This window comes from Nyctibius grandis, chromosome 3, assembly GCF_013368605.1.
Source record: "Nyctibius grandis isolate bNycGra1 chromosome 3, bNycGra1.pri, whole genome shotgun sequence".
NCBI lineage: Eukaryota > Metazoa > Chordata > Aves > Nyctibiiformes > Nyctibiidae > Nyctibius > Nyctibius grandis.
This window is the reverse complement of record NC_090660.1, coordinates 4,254,573-4,281,031: the sequence shown is the minus strand read 5'-3', so window position 1 is coordinate 4,281,031 and position 26,459 is coordinate 4,254,573. Positions and strand designations below refer to the sequence as shown.

The following is a 26,459-nucleotide window of genomic DNA, read 5'->3' as shown; positions in this document are numbered from 1 at the left end:
CTTAACAGAAGCATCCAACTAAACTCTACACCATGGAAAGGAGATTAACACAATGACATCTACATTTAAAAAACAAAGTCAGATTGAGGAAATATAGTTGGAAATTGGCCAACCATAAAAAAAATCCATATGCAAGGTTGCGGGGGGGTTAACGAGCAAACCCCCAAAACCCAAAATAGAAATGAATAACCAAAATACCACTTCAGTAGAAAATCATTTGTTCTGGTGGTACAAAGGGGATCAACACATAGGGGTAAGATGGTTACAGGCAACAGTAGGCTGAAGAACTGCTGTGTCTCTGTAAGCTCATTTTTTAACTTGAGCACCAATTTCAGGCATTTCTTACAAGTGTAAATGAGATGCCAAATAATTTGAAAGCCATAACCACCAGGGTCAGAAAACCTAAGGAAACATAGCTCTGATTCAAACTGACAATATGCTGGATGCATACATCTCATTACATCACTTTAGACAGTGCTTAGAGACAAAGGCCTCAAAAATTATGGTCTAACACTGCAAAGTAGAAAACTATGACCAATTAGACACCCCCACATACACACACTTCTTGCCTGAAACCTGGCTGTTATCCTAATCTCTCTTAACCAGTGTATGAGATTTAATATCCTTTCCAAAAGCGTTTATGTGATGCTGAGAGCTCTAGACATTCTTATTACCCATATCAGGATTTGTAGAATCTTATTATTTGCATCAGTTTCTTGCAAGGAGATGCCCTGCACAGCAGAATGCATTTGATGCATCCTGAATTTGCCACCGTCTGATTTAACTGAAGGTCTCATTTCCTACTCAGGAAACACAGCGGGCAGAAAATCCCCATATTTTCAATGTTTTCTTGGGAAAACTAATCACTGCACAAAGTATTTTGGAGAGCAGCGTAGGGGAAAGGGACTTGGGGGTCCTAGTGGACAGCAGGATGACCATGAGCCAGCAGTGTGCCCTTGTGGCCAAGAAGGCCAATGGCATCCTGGGCTGTATTAGAAGGGGTGTGGTCAGCAGGTCAAGAGAGGTTCTCCTCCCCCTCTGCTCTGCCCTGGTGAGGCCACATCTGGAATATTGTGTCCAGTTCTGGGCCCCTCAGTTCAAGAAGGACAGGAAACTGCTAGAGAGAGTCCAGCGCAGAGCCACGAAGATGATTAAGGGAGTGGAACATCTCCCTTATGAGGAGAGGCTGAGGGAGCTGGGTCTCTTTAGCTTAGAGAAGAGGAGACTGAGGGGTGACCTCATTAATGTTTATAAATATGTAAAGGGCAAGTGTCATGAGGATGGAGCCAGGCTCTTCTCAGTGACATCCATTGACAAGACAAGGGGCAATGGGTGCAAGCTGGAACACAGGAGGTTCCACATAAATATGAGGAAAAACTTCTTTACAGTGAAGGTAACTGAACACTGGAACAGGCTGCCCAGAGAGGTTGTAGAGTCTCCTCTGGAGACATTCAAAACCCGCCTGGACGCGTTCGTGTGTGACATGATCTAGGCAATCCTGCTCCAGCAGGGGGATTGGACTAGATGATCTTTCGAGGTCCCTTCCAATCCCTAACATTCTGTGATTCTGTGAAAAAGGGATGATGTTTGTTTGATCCTGGTAGCATCATATCAGCTAGCTGCAGTGTAGATACATGGTATGTGGTTTCTGCAAACTTAGATAATACTGCAATTCAGATTCTGTTGCTAGGCTCTGCATAAATAATTCTGACATAAAGAGGAGGGGATAGCTAAATCTCCCATACTCTGATTGTTGTTGCAATAACCACAAAGAAAGATAAGAAACTAAGCAAGAATCCCATGACTCAAAAAGCAGGCTCCTCAAGACTCAGATTCAAGGCTCACCAATGAATAGGGTTCACAACAGGGTTCACCAGATTAGCTCTGTCAGAGGCTCATGGACGATACAGAGGTCTGTTCAACTGGAAGACAACGGATGGAGCTGGACTTTAAATGAGTGTCTCACATACTTCAACTGCAAAGGGTTTCCCAGAATAGATGGGATTAAATACTGGAGAAACGGCAACATCAAGAAAGCCACACCAAGACTCAGACACCACACCAGACTCAGTGCACTGCCCATAACAATGGACACATCACTACTATTAACTAAAGTCACACAGATTTGATAGGAGCGTGAATAGTTTACCCCAGAGAACTCATTGTCCTGTCACACTGTAAGGTAGAAGGTCTTGACAATGACATGAAATATTTGACTGGGGCGTGGGGGTGTGCATAAAAAAAAAAGCTTTTAGGATCTCAGTGAGCAGAATGGCATTTCTGGTTCAAACCTTATCACCTTATGGGAACCTGTGGGAGCAGAGGAAAAAGGCATACAGGAGATCCACAATCCAAAGAAGCAAGTGCTTGCAAGAAAGAGTTCTGAGATCATCTAAACTCAAGCAAGAACCATGAAACAGACTCCTGGCCCTGATGGCAACAAAGTCCACCTTTGAGTACTCTCTTGAGGAAAATCTCAGCCCAGATACAGATCCGGACTGCTAGATGCGTTGAGGTTGTTCAGTGGGGAGGAGCTGGTAAGATAGACTGCCAAAGACGCATTCAGGTTATAAAGTTCCACACCTCTAACTCCACCACTTCCTGATACTGCAACAGGGAACCAGGTTTCTACTTGCTTTTTGATATAGCAGATGGAGGCAGTGTGTCCCCTCATAAATACCGACGATACTCCCATGGGAGGAAGAAGTATCCAACATATACCAAGGAATGTCCAAAACTGGGAAACACTGATGCTGAAAGTGCATTCCTCTCCAGATCACTATCACAAGTCAGAGAGTGCCAAAAACACCCATTATCTTGACCTGCACCCTTGCTATTTCCTTACCTTCAGGACTGGATGATCTAAGCATGGTTTTACTCATGTGGAACTAGCTGAATGACAACACTTCAAATTTGCTACAACTTAAAACTGGTAGCAAATTGGGACTTTAAAAGGTCCCAGTTTTCACAGCTCTTGATGCAGATCAGACTACCAGGGACTACTTGGCTTGCAATAGGCACAATATTGCCACCACTGTTCAGAAGAGTTCCCAGAAAAGAATGCCAGAGACTAAGCCTCTGCTGTAGACTGGGACAGGAAAGAATGAGGAAAAGAACAGCTGTTTCTTGCAAGCAGTATAGGGAAGTTTGTCAGTTAGCAAATTGCAGTCAGGGAGTTAAAGTAGTTAAGGAGTCTACTTATTTCTGATCGGGCAAAAAAATCCTCCACGGACACATGCCTCTCCTGAGATGGAGGCCAGCAGCTGGCCTCCAAGAGAACCAGTGTTTTCCTGAATCAGGATATCAGCTACATCGTGTAGTCTGAAAGCTGAGCTGTGTTTCAGTTTTACCCTGCAAACCACAGCAAAGAGGATCTAGTATGATGACGACTTAAGAAAACAGCTATAGTGCTGAAATGACAGTCTGAAAAGAAATCTAATATAATATTTTCACATGTGGGAAAGAAGTATTAAAGAGTAAAGAAACATTCTTTTACTCAACAAGATGTTGAAATAGGTTTGACACACAACACATTAAATAAAAAGTTCAGAGTAAAGTTCTAGTAAAGTTCTGAGTTTTACTAAACCTTGGAAAAAGTGTAAGATGACAACCTATTCATTGGAACGACAGAAGTTTTTGACTGTGTACCAAAAGCAGAAACAATTGCTTGTGACGATAAAAAATTTCTCAAAACAGAAATACAAATTATGGTCCAACTTCCATACATGAAAAGTGAAGCTAGATATACCAGGAACGACATATAATTTATTTTTCTTACTAGCAAGCATATTTTTATATTGAAAAAGCTTGCCTAATGCTCGTAATCTTATCAATATAATACCATCATGCTACTAAAAAAAGATCTAAAGGAAAACATCCAAAACTGAAAACAGAATTGCTCAGTCTACAACTACCTGAAGGGAGGTTGTAGTGAAGTGGGAGTCGGCCTCTTCTCCCGGGCAACTAGCGATAGGACAAGAGGACACAGCCTCAAGCTTCGCCAGGGGAGGTTCAGGTTGGACATTAGGAAGAATTTCTTTTCAGAAAGGGTTATTAGACATTGGAATGGGCTGCCCAGGGAGGTGGTGGAGTCACCATCTCTGGATGTGTTTAAGAAAAGACTGGACATGGCACTTAGTGCCATGGTCTAGTTGACAGGGTGGTGTCAGGGCAACGGTTGGACTCGATGATCCCAGAGGTCTCTTCCAACCTGGTTGATTCTGTGATTCTGTGATTCTTCTTTGCCCCTCTTCATTGAATTATACCAATAAATGTTAACAAAAACAGAGTTACATATACTGATTAAGATCTCCATGACGGATTCTGATTCAACCATCTAGTGGTCTCAACAAATAGATAAATACAAATAATGCTCTCTTATCCTCAACAGTTTACAAGCCAAAGAAAAGAAAAAGAAACAAAGGATAGAAAGTAAGCGGTCCTTCAGTTTAACAAAGTACCACTGCTCTTAGATTAACATATACAAACTCTACTACAGGAAAAGCAGCACCTAAAAACATCTGGTGGACCACCAGATACACGTTTAAAATTACTTCTGTTCACTCTTATATCTCTACTTCAACGAAAGTTCTTGGAACCAAGTCAGGCAGCTCCTAAAATATGATGGAAATGTTGCTAAAACTATTGTTGCTGACCTTCTGTTCATTCTCTCATATGAACTCGATTTAGACATACAAACACAAATGGCCTCCATTTCTTCCAGGCTTCAGTTGAGCTATAAACCAAACACAACTCTAAGCATATCCTATAGTCAAAAAATATCCAAATACAGTCTTCAGAGATTTTCTTTATATCATTTCAATATTCACACGATAAACATTTACTTACATGTTACAAAGATGTGGACAGTCCAAACACTGCCTCTTCTTTCCACAAAGCTCCCCACAGCTATGTGGGATTTCATTTCTATTCCATTCAGGGTTGTGCACCTTACCTAAACCATGTCAAAGACAAAAACATATTTACTTCCTTGAATACAATACTGGATTTGAGAAAAATATCACACCAAAAAGAAAAAGCTTTATTTTCAATACTGGCAGTAGTCCTCTTTGAAAAACAAAATGACACAAGATGTTTTATGCTTTTTTCTCAGCTTTCAGTGCTGATATATACTCAGCTTCTTTAAAAGTAAGTGCCACTGGAATATCAAGCTCCAGAAGATTCTTTCCTTCTATGCTCTCAGCAGGCACGTAGGTAGCTGGTATTTTACATTAAACTGATAAAATACAAGAAAATAAAAAACCTCCTTTAGTTGGTCAGGTTGCATAGTATGTAAGAAAATTAAAGGGTGAAACTCCCTTGCTGCCTCAACATAGAAGAAAAAAAAAAGGACACCATTCCCAGAAAATAAGATCTAGGTGGTAAGGTGATGGGGAACAGGCACAGAATGAAATGTCTGGGTAAATTATAAAAGTCACTTCTCTAAAAAGAAGTAGATCCTACATAAATCTAAACATTAAAGGTTGACATTTTGATGAATGCAGCAGGAAGTCTTGAATAAGATGTGATAAATCCAGTATGTTAACTTCAAGTATCTATATTTCAGATAAGCACTGAAACCTTATTTTAATTAATCTGACATACTGTTAGCAAATCTCACAGCTCTAAGTGCATGAGATGACCATCAGGGTTAAAGTTAATTGCCACGGTTAACACATGCAAACCCAATTTGGCTCTCTGCAAGAGGGGAATTAAATTAACAATGAAGCAACTGAGCCAATGTTACAAATTGAGTTGCCACAATTATGAATACCAAGAAAATGTATTTTTGGTGACACAGTTACATCATTTTAACTCTTTTAGTACACCTTTGTATATTCTACAAGTAGCAAGTTAGGAAAATACGAATAAACATCACAGAAGGCATTTATTCACCTGAGTCTCAATTAAACTAGTTGAATACCAAGGGAAATCCTGAAAATTAGAAGATTCAGAAGAAAAATAAGCTAGGAATTTCCTCATGGAATGGTGAAAAAATCCATACTCAACACACAGTATTTTGCATCAAATAGAAGATAGCTTTGCATAAGCAACTGGTGATGTCCAAATGCCACATCGTTAATGTAAAATTATCTACAGAAGATTAAAGTCTTATGTTCCAACATGGTGCTCTGCTATTATTAACCCTGTGGACAACTTGAGATTCCTACTGTAAATCTCCCAAAACTATGAAACAGTCTTTAAGACTAGGTAGAATTTCTGTCCTATTTAACAGATGGACAACCTGACTTAAAAGTGTGATTTTCATTTGGAATCAAAACATTCATCCTAACTGAATTATTATTCCTATACTCATAAGATTTCACACATTGCCACACAAAAAAAGTGTCTTACCTGCATTGCACTGTTCTTTACTGACTCACTGACACATTTAGATAAAGAGAACTTCAGATAAAATGGTTACCTATTACAGCATAAGTCTAGTTTGTCTAGGGCAAGTTCACCGACTCCCAGTTTCTGTCTCAATTCCAGAATATTCTGTCTTGTAGGAAGTGAGGTGAAACTTTCCAGTGACTCTGACTTAAGGAAAAGCTACGTGACATCAACACAAATTTCAAAAGCATAAATCCCAAACAAAATTTATTTGCATGTATGTAATGAAGTAACATAATTCATTTCTCCCATTTTGTCATATACTTATGTCTTAGTGAATGTTGCACTCACTTCATTTACCTCTTTTATTAAACATGTATCTACATAAAGGTCTGAAAAGTCTGAATATTATTTCCTATTTAACCTGTATGTGTCCCCAATCAAAATAAACGACAAAACTGCCAAATCAATTTAAAGGTTTAGATAGCTGTATGCTTAAATTGTGTATTATTTTGGTGTATCTTGCCACAGCGAAAGACATAACACATGCAGGTTATTTTGGTCCTTCTATGGAAGGAAAGCTTGTAAGATAGCAGCCCAATTCTACCAGTATTCTATAAAAATCACTATTTTTATGTAGTGATAAGAGAATATCACTTATGATTTAGTATTTCATTTTTTAAATGTTTTAAGCAACATAGGTGTGATTCTCTATGCAGCCACCTTCCAGTATCAATAAAGTTTTAAACAAGGTTAAATTTCAGGGATGTAGGCAAACAAGGAGCAATATTGGAATTCAAATTAAAAAAAAAAGAATCAAAATGACAAAATTGTTTTTCTTTGCAAAAGCAAACAAGGAACTCACCACAGAAACAAGTGTAAATTTTAGGAACTTGCGTAGAAGCATTCTGACAAGCTGGGCATCTCCAACCACTATTACCATCTGTACAAAAAAAAAAAACCAGATAAAAATGACTTGAAGTCAAAAAAGGAGTTAATTTGGAAACGTAGAATAAGTGTTCTCACCTTGTTTCTTACCACACCTGCAACCAAACTAAGTTTTCCCATTTACTCAGAAGTGGTAAGAAAGCAGGTTAATAAAAATGCATTTTCTACAGCATCAAGATAAACACAGCAGTGGTACTTCATTTGACCAGGCTCCAACTTTATACAGAGGCAAGAACAAATTTAAAAATTGCCCTTTTTCCATTATCATGTACCCTGTTATAAGACATTCTACTAGAATACAGTCTTCACCATATCTAAAGATGTGAGGAAAAAAGTGTTAGTGTGGGAAATTAGTGAGAAAAATATAATTACCTACAGTCTTAAGCACCACCTGTATTTTCCTTTTCATTATCTTCTCCCATTAGGAGTTTGTGTTTTATAGAAGACCAATTTAATATTGCTTCATGTCCAGAATAAATTAGTGTTATATAAACCAGAATAATCTACTCTAATTAAAGGTGACAATGCCCAGCTATTGACTAGGACATTATTCTTCAAGTTGGTATTTTATTAAATAGTAGTTTTCTTGCTTCTGCATTTCAGGAGGGCATTGGTTAGCAGTAAAGGAAGGACTTCAGTGTAAGGAAAGTGACATTCATGAAGATGTTTCCCACATCCAGTACGTACCTGGCTATGAAGAATACCAGTGTGAGAGCACTACTGAACACAAAGGGGGGCAAGGAGGAGAGAGATTTTTTTTTAATATATATATAAAAAAATAAAAATACATAAATATAAACTGATTAGTTCTTCATTGTCTCTCTTAGCCAAGCAATTCAGTCCCTGTGCCACCAAGACTGCTGCAGAGAGCTGTACAACTATGGGCTGAGGAGCTGTAAGACAGTGGCACAAGGAACATACTCATTTTCATGGTCAAGACCAACCTGCATTTCCTGACCAAGATTTTTTATTTGACTGCTACAAACTGAAGCATCTCAGAGAGAAATGTTAAAAGGTACAGGTAAAAACTGGCAGCAGGGGACTGAAAGGGGCGTCTGCTGATGAAGCTGTCAGCACCTCATGTGGCTACTCCCAGAGCTAGCATGCTAAACGCTAAGGAATCCACTATGGGATTTCTTTGTACAGTATACTTAACTACTATGTTAATGACATAATTTCCTTCATTATTATTCCATGTTACGTTTTTCATAAGCTGTGAAGGTTAAGCCTATCATCAAAGCTTCAGGAGGCCAGCAGAAGGCCTCTATCAACACCTCTCCCATAGCAGGACGCCTAGTCCGCTACAAGCAACGGTTTCTCTAGAGTACAGTGAACGTCCTTCTAAGGAATCTTTTACCAAGCAAAACAGCCTTTAAAGATATATTTTGTTCTTCTTAATGATTAAGTATCCTTTGCCCCTCTAAGACATAACTACATTCATGTGGGTCCACCCATAAGGAACATGCACAGTTGCTTTCCTCCAAAAACTACAAGAAATAAAATTTTCTTCTTGGATTCAGATGCAATTACAGTAGGACAGAATGACCTGCAACCACTCCTTACAAATCCTGAGTAGTGAAGAAAGTGAGAATGAGGATGACCCTACAGAATGAACATTCCACTCTCATGAATCTTCTCATGAATAGGAGAGAAGTAGGTAGAACTCCAACAAAAGACACCAAAAGGACAGTTGTCTAAGCAAAATCAACACACCTCACTCCCATTTACTAGAGACTGTTTTAGTATTTACTATCCTCTCCCTTCTTCTGGGATAAAAACATTCCTTGCTTGTTATTATTTACCAAAACTTTTTCCATACACTTTCATATTGCAAGCATCCCTATTTGCAGCACTTCAAGCCACAAAAATCTTTATCTGTGGTAGCATGCCCAGAACCCTGCCCCTTCCTACAGCATACCTGTTGTGAACGATCTCCTCAGTTTCCAGAATCCTAAAGCATTAAGAGGCTCAAAAGGACCTTGAGTCAGAAGAGCTGGGAATTATATATTCAGACTAGAGATCTTTACACGCAGTTTCAAACAAGCAACTTTCCTCTTTACATGCTTGCCTAGATGAGTCACAGGTGGTTACATAAGAAAGGATCCAAACACATCTGCTGCAATAAAGAGTGAATGCTAAAAGTCTACGTTTCCAAAGGCAGCGGCACAGCACGAATCCTGGCCTCTATTAGGAATAGTGTAGCCAGCCGGTCTAGGGAAGTGATCGTCCCTCTGTACTCGGCACTGGTGAGGCCACACCTTGAATCCTGTGTCCAGTTCTGGGCCCCGCACTTCAAGAAAGATGTTGAGGTGTTGGAGTGAGTCCAGAGGAGGGCGACCAAGCTGGTGAAGGGTCTGGAGGGTCTGACCTATGAGGAACGGCTGAGGGAGCTGGGGTTGTTTAGCCTGGAGAAGAGGAGGCTCAGAGGTGACCTTAGTGCAGTCTACAACTACCTGAAGGGAGGTTGTAGTGGAGTGGGAGTCGGCCTCTTCTCCCGGGCAACTAGTGATAGGACAAGAGGACACAGCCTCAAGCTTCGCCAGGGGAGGTTCAGGTTGGACATTAGGAAGAATTTCTTTTCAGAAAGGGTTATTAGACATTGGAATGGGCTGCCCAGGGAGGTGGTGGAGTCACCATCTCTGGATGTGTTTAAGAAAAGACTGGACATGGCACTTAGTGCCATGGTCTAGTTGACAGGGTGGTGTCAGGGCAACGGATGGACTTGATGATCCCTGAGGTCTCTTCCAACCTGGTTGATTCTGTGATTCTGTGAATTTTCAACATATATACAATGCTAGGTACATAAAAAGAACTCCAAACAGAAGACTTCAGTCACTTCAACTGTAGTAGAATATACCAGAATCAACACTGGCAGATTACCATTTCTAAATAGTCTTATTCAGTTCTCTAATGAGATCATCTGTATCAGAATAAATTATTGCTTCGGCTTCTCAGCTAGACACAATGAAAAGCCTTCGCCCCAGTAATAAAAAAAGTTTCAACATTTGTGTAATATCCAAGGCATACAGAATGGCTTCAGCCCTTGACCAGCATGGCTTAAGAAGGAAAAAAAAGAAAAAAAAAGAGGCAAGTAGATTCATATTCTGACCACCAAAACTCAGAAGGCATCTTAGAGGCCCATATTGGATTGGTACAGGCCGCTAGCTCATCAGGGCAGCAGAGGGAGCAGAACAGAGACAGTTGTAATAACTCAAATATCTCCAATCCTTCCAGCCAAAATAAAAATACCAGTAGAACTACTTTTCCTACAAAGAAGGGAACAAATGGCTTAAACTTTTATTCCATCAATGTAAGGGCACGAGTCAAACACCACTGAAGCATCAGTTTTTAAAAGAAGCAGAAGAAGGAAGGGTGCAAGAGACAACAATTTCCCCTTTATAAGTATAACAAAGTAGAAGAATTTATGTGCAATGCAGGTATTTTTGCCAGACTGACCCTAGCTGTGCAATATCTAAAGGTCACATTCCTCCAAGACATAACTCAAAATGTTAGTAAAAAAGATTGCTAAGGCAAAAGTTATGTTCTTCCTTAGAGGAAAGAATCTTTCCACATGATGGCAAAGTGATGACTAGCAGAGCTTCTCCTCCTCCTTACCAGGGCATCTCTAATACACAATGAAAATCCATTTTCTGGTTCTGAGCGCCGCTGACAGTCTACACTGTAGAAATACTGAACGTTGGATGTCAACCACAAGTCTAATGTAAGTAGACCAAGAATAGAGCAGTGTCCTATGACTCCCCACAGATAACCAGGAGATTCTTTCACCTGCCTTGGCCAAACTAAAAGTCATTTTTCAGATGACCATCAAGACAATAGAAGGCAAAGAGGTCTCTGAGGGAAGACACCTGCAGTAAAATACATCTGAAAGAGTCCCTGAGAAGACAGATACGGTACGAGGAGACTTTGTTACGGTAACCCAGGATAACTCTTCGCTTCTTCCCACCTGAATATGTAAAGTCCCAAGCACATTTTATCTCACTGGCATGGTAACCCAGGATAGTCCACTTCCCCACCTCATCTGCACCCACCTTTGCACAGGTGCCAACCCGATGGCCAGCTGTGGATCTCAGAATTTGGACACCAGCACCTGCATTACATCAGCAACTTTGCTAATAAGCAAAACAGGACATTGCATTTGTATGATATGTTAACTGGTGCAAGTTTTATTATTCATCCCTGCGGTGCACTCCTTTGAGCTTCACTCCCGAGCAGGTTTCCGTTGCATTGGGTCCCCATTTGATTAACGTTGATGTCCTGGGGTTCCCACCATGGTAATGCTACACTTTCATTAAAGCCAAACCTTTTACTTGCTGAGTGTTGCATCTTGTCCCTGAGGGATCCACACCTAATTTTCCCTCGTAACACATACCCATTACTGTTGATCTGGAAGACAGAACTATGTGAGAAGATAACCCACCAAGGACGCTCTCTACCTCATCCAAGTATTCAGGATTTCTCTGATACAATTCTGTGATCACAAAAAATTGTGAGAAATTATGTATACATATATACTTTCAGCCTCCTACTATGTGTCATAAGAGCTGCTGTAAGGCAGGGACACTTTCACTGAAACATTCAGTTGCTTCAAATACATAAAGAATGAATACTCAAAACTGATCTCACAAGGCTGGAAGTGAAATGTAGCAGTGAAAAGTTTGAATGCTGAGATTAGATAAGATTTCCTGGAATTCATTAAAACATTTGCAGAATCAAGAAGATTTAAAGTAAATCATGTCCAGAAAAAAAAACATTTTTTTTCCTCTTCCAGAAAAACAGCAAATTATTGAGTTAGGTAGATTACAGTACCCTATTTCTCTTCCGGTAGACAATAATTACTGTCAGGGTTCTAGTGAATTCCTCAACATTTTACAAAGCCTGAAAAGTAGAATCTACACTGAAACAACCTACCATAAAACAAATCCATTCTGAAGTACAAGTTCTAATCAAGATAGGGTAGCAGGGCCTTGCAGGTCAAGAAATATGCATCAGTGTCACAGAATCAACCAGGTTGGAAGAGACCTCTGGGATCATCAAGTCCAACCGTTGCCCTGACACCACCCTGTCAACTAGACCATGGCACTAAGTGCCATGTCCAGTCTTTTCTTAAACACATCCAGAGATGGTGACTCCACCACCTCCCTGGGCAGCCCCTTCCAATGTCTAACGACCCTTTCTGAAAAGAAATTCTTCCTAATGTCCAACCTGAACCTCCCCTGGCGAAGCTTGAGGCTGTGTCCTCTTGTCCTATCGCTAGTTGCCCGGGAGAAGAGGCCTTACTGAATTTATGGAATCGGTTCTACTGAGGCCACCACCTTTAACTTCAATTAATGATTAGCTCAAGTTCTCTCATACACAGGACACAATAACATATTTAGTCCAGAAATTCTTATAAGAGAAGCAAATGGCCAGAAGACATGGCTATTTGAAATGCTGTCAGGATTCATGCATCTATGGTCATTGTCTTAACAGATAAGCAAAATCTCCCTTCCACAAGCAGATATTCTTTTGATCAAGCAATAAGCTGTTTCAGGGAGATAAATCAGCTCCAAAGAAGGTGACAGAGAAACAGTTAGGAGATAAAGCTTCTCAGCAGTCACTCTCAGTTTGGCTTAGGATCCCAGTCTTGCTCAAAGGTCTGTTCCCTTTCTACCGTCAGTGTGAAGCGTGACCAGCCCTGCCCAGAGGTCTGTCTATGCACCTTCAGAAATCCAAAAACTTTGCAACCAATATTTTCTGCAAGAGATTTACAGTCTGTAAAAACTTCTCTCAAACATTTGGAAGTAGCTGACAGACTATATTTCCTTGGTCTGCCCAAAGAGAGAGAGAAGACACATGAAGAATGCTAAATGCTAAACAAGCAGAGTACAGAAAAAATTATCACTAATTCAAGATTAACATTACAGTCTTCAGAGTGTGTCTACATCACACAACTGAACACAGCACAGAGGCTGCAATTCAGCCTTAAAGCATTCAAAGGGCAGAACATAGTGGTGTAAGAGTTTCAAAAAGTGGTATATACAAAGCATCTGAAACAGTTTAAGCTAATGACAAAAGGCAGAAGCTTTCTGTCTTCTCTGAATTTCATTTCACTGCATGGCATCATTGATGGATTGCAGGACTACTTTATCTGAGAACAGAACTAAGAAGTGGTTGAGTAAAAGCAGACAACTAATGCTTGGAGTGCTGCTTCTGTTTGACTGCTCAGCCAAGCACAGTCAAGAGAAGATGAGACATTTCTTGGTGTGTAAAAAACACAGCCACAGAGCTTTGCATCTTGATGCACTGATTTCACTGAGTGATCTTACACTTATGTATCCAAACCTGGAAATTAATTTTAGCTAGAATACTAGAAAGAATCAAAACAGTTAGGAGGATTATATAAAGCATACAAAGAACCCTAAAAAAAACATTTTTTATTTAAAAGTTGCTTTGTTTACAGCTTACTGGTTACCTTAGACAATATTTATAAGTAGTTTTCCAACGTGAGAAACCCATGAACTTTGCTATTACATATATTTGAGAAAGAAAGTGTGTGTAAGAGAGAATACCAACCTTCAGCTTGTGAAGCTGGTGATCGAGCCCACTTCTTAATGCAATTCAGGTGGAATACATGGTAACAATTCTGACAGCTCCACACTGGGGCTGCTATTCGGACCACCTCACAGCATACCATACACTCGTACTTCTCTGTGGTCAGCTGTTCAATCAAGGACCCTGAAAATAAAATATATTTGTGCATGAAACATCAGCTAGCTAAGAAACAAAATTCAAATAAAATTCTAAGATTTCATTTAAATTCTAACAGTACTTATTTTTCCTGTGTGGCTATAAGCAAGGTATTAGTTTACTCCTGGAAGATTGCAGTTTGATACCTGGTATGCAGTTCTCTAGCTTCAGAGCAGGAAGGAGGAGTATGAGATTCCCATAAAAGAGGCAACAATAATTCCTGTTGGTCAACAGCAATCATTCTGATCCTATAAATTAGTTAATAGTTTTAAGCTTGGCAGAAGTTTGAGATTTTACTCATCACTTTATATGAGGAATCTATCTTCATATAAAGTTCAAACCACAAATCTTAAAGCTCTTAACTACAGAAGTTTCAGGCAAAATTAAATTTAATTCTCATCCTCAAGCGTTCCTGGAAGACCACACAACAAATATTAACAGTGAAGTACCTGGATTAGGGAAATAAACCCCTCGTAAACTGACTGCTTTAGGAGTGGAATTACTGGGAAACAATAGTCAAAGTACACGGTTTTTTGAGTCATGTGAAAGAATGTGAAAAAGTACTTTGAAAATAAAGCAAGAACCCCACATGAAAGACAAAACAGCCTGAAAAAATAGTTAGATGTACAATCACAACAAAGGCACCACATAACTTCAGTTCTGTCAGATTAACTCTCCCATTAAGGTGAGGCTAGCAAATAAATCTTAGAAATGCTATTTGATCTATGTCCACAGAATTTTGAAATATTTAATTGCAAGTGTAAAGTGTAAAAATGCACCATTTTTAGATGGTGCCAATACAAGGGAAGTTAGAGCTCCTGATCTCCTTCTATGACCAAGTGACACGCTTCGCAGATGAGGGCAGGGCTGTGGATGTCGTCTATCTAGACTTCAGTAAGGCATTCGACACTGTCTCCCACAGCATCCTCCTAGACAAACTGGCTGCCCGGGGCTTGGATGGGTGGACTCTTCAATGGGTTAAAAACTGGCTGGATGGCCGAGCCCAGAAAGTGGTGGTGAATGGGGCAAAGTCCAGCTGGCTGCCGGTCACTAGAGGTGTTCCCCAGGGCTCAGTTCTGGGACTGGTGCTGTTCAATATCTTTATAGATGATCTAGACGTAGGGATGGAGTGCACCCTCAGCAAATTTGCAGATGACACCAAGCTGGGTGGGAGTGTCAATCTGCTGGAGGGTAGGAAGGCCCTACAGAGGGATCTGAACAGGTCAGATAGATGGGCCGAGACCAACGGCATGAGGTTCAGCAAGAACAAGTGCCGGGTCTTACACTTCGGCCACAACAACCCCATGCAGCTCTACAGGCTGGGGGAAGAGTGGTTAGAGAGCGGCCCAGTGGAAAGAGACCTGGGGGTGCTGATCGACAGCCGGCTAAACATGAGCCAGCAGTGTGCCCAGGTGGCCAAGAAGGCCAATGGCATCCTGGCCTCTATTAGGAACAGTGTAGCCAGCCAGTCTAGGGAAGTGATCGTCCCTCTGTACTCGGCACTGGTGAGGCCGCACCTTGAATACTGTGTCCAGTTCTGGGCCCCGCACTTCAAGAAAGATGTTGAGGTGTTGGAGCGAGTCCAGAGGAGGGCGACCAAGCTGGTGAAGGGTCTGGAGGGTCTGACCTACGAGGAACGGCTGAGGGAGCTGGGGTTGTTTAGCCTGGAGAAGAGGAGGCTCAGAGGTGACCTTATTCCAGTCTACAACTACCTGAAGGGAGGTTGTAGTGAAGTGGGAGTCGGCCTCTTCTCCCAGGCAACTAGCGATAGGACAAGAGGACACAGCCTCAAGCTTCGCCAGGGGAGGGTCAGGTTGGACATTAGGAAGAATTTCTTTTCAGAAAGGGTCATTAGCCATTGGAAGGGGCTGCCCAGGGAGGTGGTGGAGTCACCATCTCTGGAGGTGTTTAAGAAAAGACTGGACGTGGCACTTAGTGCCATGGTCTAGTTGACAGGGTGGTGTCAGGGCAACGGTTGGACTCGATGATCCCAGAGGTCTCTTCCAACCTGACTGATTCTGTGATTCTGTAACTAGTCTACCCATCTCTATCATTCTGGGCAGCATGAGATCAGGTTAAGACGCTCTGTAAAAAACAACTAAATTTAATTCTTAGTGTTTGTTCAACTGGAAAGGGACAAAAAAAAAAGAAAATCTCTCTCCTTATTGCCTCTGAAAGAAAATAGGACTTCTGCTGGATGCTACAAATAACATGAGACTATTTTCTCAGCGCACACTTAAGCTTATCTAAAACAGTAAGAAGAAGCTACCTCGGTTGCCTAGAAACAGAAACCAGTACCATGGCATCGAAGAGCTTCAGCAGATTTCCATTTAATGTTTTAAGTCCCTAATGGTATGAGTTGGCACAAAATTCACTCAGTCAAAACCTGTGGGTCTGCTTTACACTGTTAATGGCCCAAGTTTCTATTCTCAACTTCCAAAAATAGTATCCAGAGACTTTCTCTACTTCTAATTACCTTTTGATACTACCATTGCAAAAAAAAAAAAAAGAGCAAAAAAAGAAAAAAGAGTCAGTAGCAGAATACAGTTCCTTTATCTGGCATTTCCCTACTTCTACATAAAACATGAGAAAACTTATTCTGCAAAAATCAGTTTTAGGATTGTCCCTTTCACATCCCATTGTTCAGAGTGCTCAGAATTTTCCTCCCTGCTCCCACAAACAACATGTTTTAACATGGTGCCTGACCAGGCCATCATTTGCCGTTTGGCAGTAAAACAAAAAAAAACTTTAAACAAAAATCTGTTCTTTCCTAGTGAACTTACAGTACACCTCCCTACTCAGAAACCACACATTTACATTTAATTCTACCCACTGAAACTGATACTGACCTGATGTGAAATAATAAGCCTCTTCAGCTAGTCAAATGTGAAGGCAGTTTAAATTATTCAAGATTGTATCTTTAATACAGGAGTACAGGACAGTCTAGAAAGCTTACCTGTATGAGTTTCTTTGTTTTTTGGTACATCACTTTGCTTTTTCCAGTACTGGGTCCAGCTGAAATGAAGTGCAGGTGCCTGATCCCCCTTTAGCAGGAACTTTCTTCCATTACATCTGACAGAATCAGACAACTGATGCCTGATTTCACTGGTTAAGTTTTCTTCATTTTTGTGAACAGAGTGTTCTTTCTTCCTCTCATTTTTATCTTTTGGAGCATACGCAAGAGAAGACTTCTTACTTACTTTTGTATTTTTACGGTGAGAATCGTGTCTTTTCTGACTCTCCTTTTCTACTGGGGGTTTATTCCACACAGGCTTCCGGGGGTATCTTTTGTTTACGTAATTGCAGCCTTTCTGCTCATCCCCACTATCAACAGGTGCATCACAGAACGCCTTTCCAACAGACGATTCTGAAGAGTCAGACTGAGTCAAATCCAAAGCTGGAACATTTTCCAACGGCTCTACTTTCTGTTTAGAGCTCACTCTCTTCTCCCGTTCATGTGCTTGCTTTCCCTTCTCCCTGAAACTCCTTCCAGATGCATGCATCAGATGATGTGTTTTTTTTTGGCTTTGCTCCTCTGCTGTCTGCATTAGGTAACTCCCTGTCACTCTCTGAGGAGAGAAAGTCATTGTATCCTCTAGGAGGTGCTCTTCTCCCAGGCACTATTGCAGTATCTGAAACCCCTGGACCTGCAGCAGCGTTAGCAACACTTTGCCTTGTCTTACTTCTAGCACATGTGCTATCATTTCTTGATCTGTGCCATCTCTGGCTTTGCAAGTTGCGATTCTTCAAACTTTTACTGGTACCAAAATATTGGTGGAAGTCTTCAGAATTCCCATGCTGACTTTCTGGATTACAAAAGCCATGATGCTTTGTGGAAGAGCTTTCATAATCTGTACCTCTTTCAGAAGACAGACTAGGAAATGGTAAATTACTTCTATTCTGATTAATGTTAGAGTCTTTCCTATCTTTATTTATCCAGTTTGTATCTGTAGGTTGTCTTTCTCTTGGAATGAAATCAGCAGCATCAGGATTGAAATTCAACGCACCTAAAAAGTGAAAAAATAAAAACACATGTATAAGACTATTAAATAGTTAACATTTATTTTCAGCAAAATTACCATACATGCAAAGGCCCAGAAGCTCAATCAGTCCCACACTTGACAAAGCAACTGCAAACAAGTGTCCAGAAACTACAGTTGCATCAGAGTGCTTTGTGGAAGTTACCTTCTCCTGTCATCTTCAGAGAAAGGCTGTGACGACCCAGAGTCAAGGTAAGAATATAAAAACATAAGGTGAAGAAAAACATTTGAAGCAGCACTGTACATATACAAGACACACAAGTGTGATAATCAGTGTTTAACATGTGCTGAAGTTCCTCCTACCATGCTTACATGAACCTGAAGAAAAAGGGGTCCTTTTCTTCTACAATGTCTATATCTGAGATTTTAATATTACAGAGAACTTTGAATATAACTTAAAATCCATCAGTCAAAGAGTAGCAATAGTAAACGCTTGCATGAATTCTGATGACACTGTTCTACATATAAACATACTAAATGGTAGAGGGACTACATAGGGTAGCTTTGCAAAACTATTTTTCTGAGGCCATCAACATGAACCATGCTTCTACTTGAAAGGTGTCCTGTCATTCCTGTGTCTCTAGATAAAAGACAGACATTTTAATGTGGACGTCTGTCTTCTATCTAGAGACATTGGAAGCATTTAAGGCCAGGTTGGATGGGGCTTTGAGCAACCTGGTCTAGAGGAAAGGTGTCTCTGCCCGTGGCAGGGGGGTTGGAACTAGATGATCTTTAAGGTCCCTTCCAACCCAAACCATTGCATGATTATTATATAACTTATATTTAATATATTAAGAGACATTAATATTATAATGTAGTAAATATTACTAATATAACACAGTATATTGTATTATTATATGCTATGCTATATAATATTATATATTACTATTGCACTAGATATAAATGGCAAATACAAAGTGTGGGGTTTGTTTTTTTTTTTTAAACTGTAATATTAACCTGGTTTTGAGACAACAGTATCAGAACACCAGACAGAGGTCTTTCAAAATAACTGGGGACTGAGTTAAGAATCAGTCTTAATTCAAGTGGATGGGAAGTGGAAAACGAGGTGCTGAACTCTTCTCAAAATATAAAGCTGTCCTTTTTACTTCCTACAACTATATTTATTTTCAGTTTTTCCAATGTTTTGCCAGTTTCTCTTCCACCACTAATAAAGAGGACTACAAACAGAAATCGTAGTCCTTTTACATTATAATGTCAACAGCAGTTATTCAGTATAGATGACCTAAAATAGTTTCACATTTTGATTTGAAGACAGGATGCAACCCTGTGATTATATACAAACCTCATTTGAAACAACCCATTTTATTAGTTTAGGATTTCTTTTGCATACCCTAAAATTTGAAGTCTAATGGATAGCTATAACAAGGTAAACCAAAAGGCTTCTTAATGTTTAATAAATAATATGTTTAATAATATGTTTTTCAAAAATCACATAGCTTGCCTCTAGAAAGCATATTCCATTATTAAAGACCATTGTTTCTTCGGTTATGAGATGTAAAATGTATGCATGAATTATAAACATATTGCTACAGAGGGCTTTCAAATGAATGCAGTAAATATGCTTGAGTAATTATGCTTTGTAGATCAGTAAAACATGCTACCTTACACGGACATAAAAAACATGCTGGACGTGGCTTTAAAATGCCAGTCTTCCAGAACACACTCAAATTGACTTTGGGGCATGGCCTCCAAGAAGCATAACCAGTACTTGAAATGTAGCTGTGGAAGTTGTATTTTTGAAAGTATTTTCCAAATAATCTATTAAGTTTGAAGAAACAGATGGGAAACTAGAATTCGGATATTTAAAAGCACCACCAAAATATGAATAATTCATTAGGACTTTTTATATCACCCATGAATAGGGTTCTTATTCTTACTGTTAGCTTTTACATTATAAAAAAAATTCCAAAGAAGTGGTAAATTCTACTAAAACTGATGTCTGTCTGCCAAGACAAGAAACAGCAAAATACACATACAAGTGTTATAATCAGTAGCTAACACTGGCTCAAATTTCCTCGGACGTGTTTACATGTACACACACAAAAATCCCAAGAAAAAGGGAAACTCCAAAGTTTATTTTGTAGAAATACAGACTGGAATCTAAGAAAATCACAGAACCTTCAGAAACAACCTCTACATTGCAGATTTTAATATCCCTAAGAGCTTGAATGTGAATTAAAACCAAGCATATGAAACTCATATGGTTTCAAGCCTGTTCTGCCATAACATTCCACATTCCACGTGCCACCACTTCAGCATTAACTGTGGACAGAGCCAGAACCCCCTGGCAAAGTTAAGTAGTCTGTGCAGAAAAATAATTTGATAAGGACACTTTTAAAAATAGGAAGCAAATTAGTAAGTATATGTCTCATTTTAATAAATGTTCTGCTTCAAAAACAGAGCTTATTTTGGGGACATCAAACTTAACTTAGGTATTTTTTAAATGAAGACATCAATAATGACTTTTGAAGGTGCCACTTAAAGACATCATGCCTATGTGACATTGCTTAGCACAGTTTCAGCAAGCTAAATTTAATTAGATTTTGAAAAGCCATTAAACAAGTCACTTTAATTAGGAAGAGACTGTATGAAGTTGATAATTAAGAATAAATATAAGAAAGAAAAAAAAAATATATTGAAGAAGTCCAGCCAGAAAAAAAATGTAATAGGTACTAGAGTCCACAGCGTAGTCCCTTAGGTGTCAGAGGTAGTGCTTCTTTATTCTTAAACGAACTCAGCTCTATCTCCTAGATAGGAAGAACTCTCATTTTCCTTCTGAAGCTTCAGATCAATACAAAACCAGAACCAAATAAACAACACTGATTAGTACCAGTCTTTCTGACTGGACAAGCACTTATTTTTTAATTGACCACTTGTTGAGATACCTATAAATTCAACCAAAAAATAGTGTCACCTTAAGTACTGTGTGTAGTTTTGGGCTCCACAATACAAGAAGGATATAAAAATATTAGAATGTGTCCAATGGAGGACAACAAAGATGGTGAAAGGACTAGAGGACATGCCTTACGAGGAGCAGCTGAGGATACGAGCTTTGTTCAGCTTGGAGGGGACTGAGTAGTGACCTCATAGCTCTCTACAGCTTCCTCATGAGGTGGAGTGGAGAGGGAGGTGCTGATCTCTTCTCCCTGGTGGCTAGTGATAGGACATGAGGAGATGGCTTAAAGCTGCACCAAAGGAAGTTCAGAATGGGTAGTATTAGGAAAGAGCTCTTCAATGAGAGCGTGGCCAAGCACTGGAAAAAGTTTCTCAGGGAAGTGGTCGTGGCCCCAAGCCCTTCAGTGTTCAAGGAGTGATAATGCTCTTAGATATCTGGTTTAACTTTTAGGTTGCCCTGTGTGGAGTCAGGAGTTGGACTCAATGACCCTTGTGAGTCCCTTCCAACTCAGGACATTTTATGATTATATGTTCTGTTTATATACTGGCTCCCAGTAGAAGACAAAGGTAATTTCAGGACAGATGTCTTCAGTTTTAAAGCAATTCAAATAACCTATTCTTTCACCCAAAGACAGATGACAGCACAGACTGCATACACAACAACCTATTTGTATCAGCACTGCATATACCCACACAAGAAATGGACTAGTCTTGTCACAGAATCAACAGAATCAACCAGGTTGGAAGAGACCTCTGGGATCATCGAGTCCAACCGCTGCCCTGACACCACCATGGCAACTAGACCATGGCACTAAGTGCCATGTCCAGTCTTTTCTCAAACACATCCAGAGATGGGGACTCCACCACCTCCCTGGGCAGCCCCTTCCAATGGCTAATGACCCTTTCTGAAAAGAAATTCTTCCTAATGTCCAACCTGAACCTCCCCTGGCGAAGCTTGAGGCTGTGTCCTCTTGTCCTATCGCTAGCTGCCCAGGAGAAGAGGCCGACTCCCACTTCACCACAACCTCCCTTCAGGTAGTTGTAGACTGCAGTTGTAGTCAGCTGAACACAAAGGCCAAGTTACAGGGAAGACACTCTCTGCAGGCCTTATGGTACCTATATTACACTGTACCACAAAAAAAACCAGGAACGGTACGTTAGGGAAATCTGAGGTTTTCCCCGCAGCATTGCAAGCTTTAAACCTCTTCCTCACAGAACACCAAGCTTGATGTTTCTCTGTCTTCTCTGATCATTTTATGTATTCACCTACAGCATCTTATTTCCAGAGACAACACAGATTTACAAAAGGCTGGATTTCTTCCTAACCAGGAGTGACATTGTTTCAGGCTTAGAGACTCAAGCAGGGTAACCCACTTTCATACAAAACAATGTCTGCCCAAAACTTATTGGTTATTCTAGCTGTTATTAGCTCATCTAATAAAAGATATGCTCCCTTCAAGCAAGTCTTGCCAGAATTCATTAGGGAAAAATCATGCAAAATCATCATTACCACAGAATCACAGAATGTCTGAGGTTGGAAGGGACCTATTCAGATCATCTAGTCCAAATACCCTGCTCAGAGTCAGCTAGAGCAAGTTGCCCAGAACTCTGTCCAGGTGGGTTTTGAATAACTCCAAGGATGGAGAGGCCATGACCTCTCCGAGCAATTTGTTTCAGTGTATGATCATCCTCACAGTAAAATGGCTTTTTATTTTGTTGAGATGGAATTTCATGTGTTTTAATTTGTACCTGTTGCCTCTTGTCCTTTCACTTAATACCACTGAGAAGAACCTGGCTCCATATTCTTTACTCCCTCCCATCAGGTATTTGTACACAGCACCAAGATCACTCTGAGACTTCTCCAAGCTGAACAGTTCCAGCTCTCTCAGCCATGTTTCATAGGAAAGATGCTCCAGTCCCTTCATCATCTTCATGGTCCTTTGCTGGACTCACACCAGTATGTCCATGTCTTCCTTGTACAGGGGAGGCCAGGACTGGACACAGTGCTCCAGGGGTGGGCTCACCAGTGCTGAGCAGAGGGGAAGGTGCACCTCCCTTGATAAACTGGCAACACTCTTCCTAACGTAGTCTAGGATACTGTTGGCCTTCCTCGCAGAAAGCGTGCGTTGCTGACTCATGGTCTGCTTATAGGCCACCAAGGACCCCAAAGTCCCTTTCTGCAGAGCTGCTTTCCAGCTAGTTAGCCCCCTCTGTATATTGGTGCACGGTTCTATGTTTTTGTCTTTTTATGCTGTTGTCCAAATTCAGTGCATCCCCATTTTGAAGAGAACGTGAAGTTTCAGCTAGCCCATTTCAAGATAACATAGGAGAAATATAAAAGTAGGGAAAGATACAACTTCGCTATAAGTAGCTTCATCATCCTAAGAGAAGCATCTACTACAGAATGGTTTTTGCATAAGGAGAATACGTAAGTTTTCACTTTCTTGTTCACCCTTACAGTGGGCTTACAATGCTTTATAGCAACACCCTGATATCTTCAGTTTAATGGTACATTGTTCCATGTATAATGACCCAGCTGCCATTGTGAAGGCAAAAAACCAAAACTACATTCACAGAATCACTGAATCAACCAGGTTGGAAGAGACCTCTGGGATCATTGAGTCCAACCGTTGCCCTCACACCACCCTGTCAACTAGACCATGGCACTAAGTGCCATGTCCAGTCTTTTCTTAAACACATCCAGAGATGGTGACTCCACCACCTCCCTGGGCAGCCCCTTCCAATGTCTAATAACCCTTTCTGAAAAGAAATTCTTCCTAATGTCCAATCTGAACCTCCCCTGGCAAAGCTTGAGGCTGTGTCCTCTTGTCCTATCGCTAGTTGCCCAGGAGAAGAGGCCAACTCCCACTTCGCTACAACTTCCCTTCAGGTAGTTGTAGACTGCACTAAGGTCACCTCTGAGCCTCCTCTTCTCCAGGCTAAACAACCCCAGCTCCCTCAGCCGTTCCTCATCGGTCAGACCCTCCAGACTCAACAACCATTATGGCAACTGAGGGAAAAAACAAATCCACTAATGGCTATTAAATACAAATACCACCTGTCCCTTCTAGGTGCACAGGGCTTGAAACTAGAAAGGTACATCAATGTGAATAAGCATTCTACAATTGCCTAGTTATATTCTTCCCCTTCCTCTCTTACACTCGTTCCCTGGGTCTCAATAATCACTCACTATTGGCAAAATATTCTGGATGGGCTGCACGTCTGCCATGACCCAAAACTGTAATTCTTCGACCTCAACTACTTCCCCTGATCTACCCTGAGAGCAGAAATATGTTTCACATTTAAGCTCTCAAAATCATGTGCTTGCTCTGTCCATGAAGTTGCAGGGCAAAAGCCAGTTCCCATCCTAACAGTGCACAAACACAGCTCAAAACTTACCTCTAAGATGGTTCTTGATAACACAGTATGTATTACCATCACAAGGAATGAACTCCAGAACTTAATGTCCTGTGACAATATCTGGGTTAGCTTAAGTATTACAAAGCAAATGTAGAAATGGTGCACCATCCAGACTAATCTACTGCTTTTCAGTAAAGCTATTTTTAGCTCAGTATACCTATTTAAGACCCTTTATTCCAATACATACACACTGTACAAAAGGTTTTGGGACCAGAGCTGACTCAGAGCCTGACAGCACAGAAGATAAACAGACAAGCAGACATTTGCTGCACCAGCTTCTCTTCACTGAAAATATCAGCCTCTGCTCTCTGAACCATGTCCCAGGCTATTCTGCTTTCCACAAGGCAGCTGTGGGCCCATTTTCATCCCATTAAAAAATTAACTCAAATAACTTTCCCACCATGATAGCCGGTGTGCCAAGAGCAGAGGAGAAAAGACAGAGGATGTTATTTAGGATATAGGCTAATGATAACCTTAATCTGAATTAACACCAGGGTGCTGCAAAAGTAAAGATTCATATTTTCTTCTTCATCCCAGCCAAAAAAAGTCCAGGATTCTTTCTGGCAGGTATCTAATGACTCTATAAACAACGAAATCAGTTAGCTCATCAAGTGACCCCAAAGTGACACTGATTACCTGAGAAGCCTACCCAGACTGCAAGAAAATCAAGAGACATGATGAAAATACTAAATATCATTAATGACTCTGGGCAATAGTATTATTTCCAGTTACATGCTCAAGACACAATTACATAAGGGTTCTTCTATCATTAAATGCCTGTAATACATAATAAATCATTAAATGCAAGGCTAGAATATGGATCTTGAAAGGTTATTCCCCCTCATCCTCAGCACCCACGTGCAGTAAAACGAAAGTTAACCTGAAGCTGCACTATAAAAGCCAGCACAGGGAAAAACAAACAAACGAAAAACATCTTTTCTTGCACTCGCGGCGTGCAATCCCACCCCAGGTCGCGTCCCTAAGCCGCTCGCCACCCGTGAGCCCTTGCCCAGACCCCTCTGGGCAGGTGGCACCTGCAGTCACCTCCCGCACGCCCCAGAGCCCTGCGAGACCCCACGAGACGTCGCAATTTTACAGCAGCCCGCGGGGCCGGGCCGGGCCAGGCCGGGCTGTCCCGTGCGGGCAGCACCGGCCCCTGCCGCGAGGCTTCACCGGCACGGCGGGGCAGAACGCAGGAACTTTTCCAGAAGCCAAGCGGCTCTTTGTATTTTTTTCTGGCGTTCCCGTTCGTTTGTCACATCCTAGAAGCTCGCACGTTCTTCCTCAGGCAAAGTTTCCCCTAGAGCGCCCTGCGGCAAAGCCGGGCCCAGCCATTTTGAGAGCCACCGGCGCCGCGAAGTTGCGGCGGGCGGGGCGGCAGCAACAGGTGGTGCCGCAGCCCCCGCGCCCCTCCACACGCCAGCGCCCGGCCGCGACCGCCACGGCGCGGCCTTCTGCCCGACAGCGTCGGTTGCGGAGCGATGACTGCTCCTCCTCCTCCTCCTCTCCACGCCCAGCCCAACCGGCGGCCCCCTCCCCAACTCCCCTCCGAGCACCGCAGCCCGCACTCACCTGCGCCGGGCCGCGCCTCCGCCATGCCAGCGCAACACCCCGCCTCCGAGCTCCGGCTTCCTGGCCGCCACGCACGCGCACCAGCTCGCGCCCGCCCGCCCCCGAGGGGGGCGCGGGATGAGCGCGCGCAGCCGCACTGGAGCGCCGAGCGCGAGCGAGGGGGGGAGCAGAGGCGGGCACGGGGCGGGAGGGGCGGGGCCGCGTGCTGGGGGCGGGCCGCGGGGCCGAGTGTCCCCGCGCCGGAATGGGCGGGAAATCATGGAGTCATAGAACGGTTTGGGTTGGAAGGGACCTTAAAGATCACCTAGTTCCAACCCCCTGCCACGGGCAGGGACACCTTCCACTAGACCAGGTTGCTCCAAGCCCCATCCAGCCTGGCCTTGAACACTGCCAGGGAGGGGGCAGCCACAGCTGCTCTGGGCAAACTGTTCCAGTGTCTGGGCAACCTGTCCAGGTGAGGCCGCATCTGGAATATTGTGTCCA

The 26,459-nt window shown here is 41.7% G+C and overlaps 1 protein-coding gene across 1 annotated transcript in view; it reads right to left on the bottom strand.

Annotated features, from left to right (window-relative positions):
- The window catches only part of NFX1 (nuclear transcription factor, X-box binding 1), a 66,282-nt gene extending 40,207 nt beyond the window's left edge, over nucleotides 1–26,075 (bottom strand). The window contains 6 exon segments of the mRNA XM_068396506.1: nucleotides 4,849–4,954; nucleotides 7,199–7,276; nucleotides 13,855–14,016; nucleotides 16,985–17,540; nucleotides 17,542–18,035; nucleotides 25,977–26,075. Of these exon segments, the coding sequence (XP_068252607.1) occupies nucleotides 4,849–4,954; nucleotides 7,199–7,276; nucleotides 13,855–14,016; nucleotides 16,985–17,540; nucleotides 17,542–18,035; nucleotides 25,977–26,001 (1,421 nt within the window). The 5' untranslated portion in view covers nucleotides 26,002–26,075.
- Between the last annotated feature and the right edge of the window lie 384 nt (nucleotides 26,076–26,459).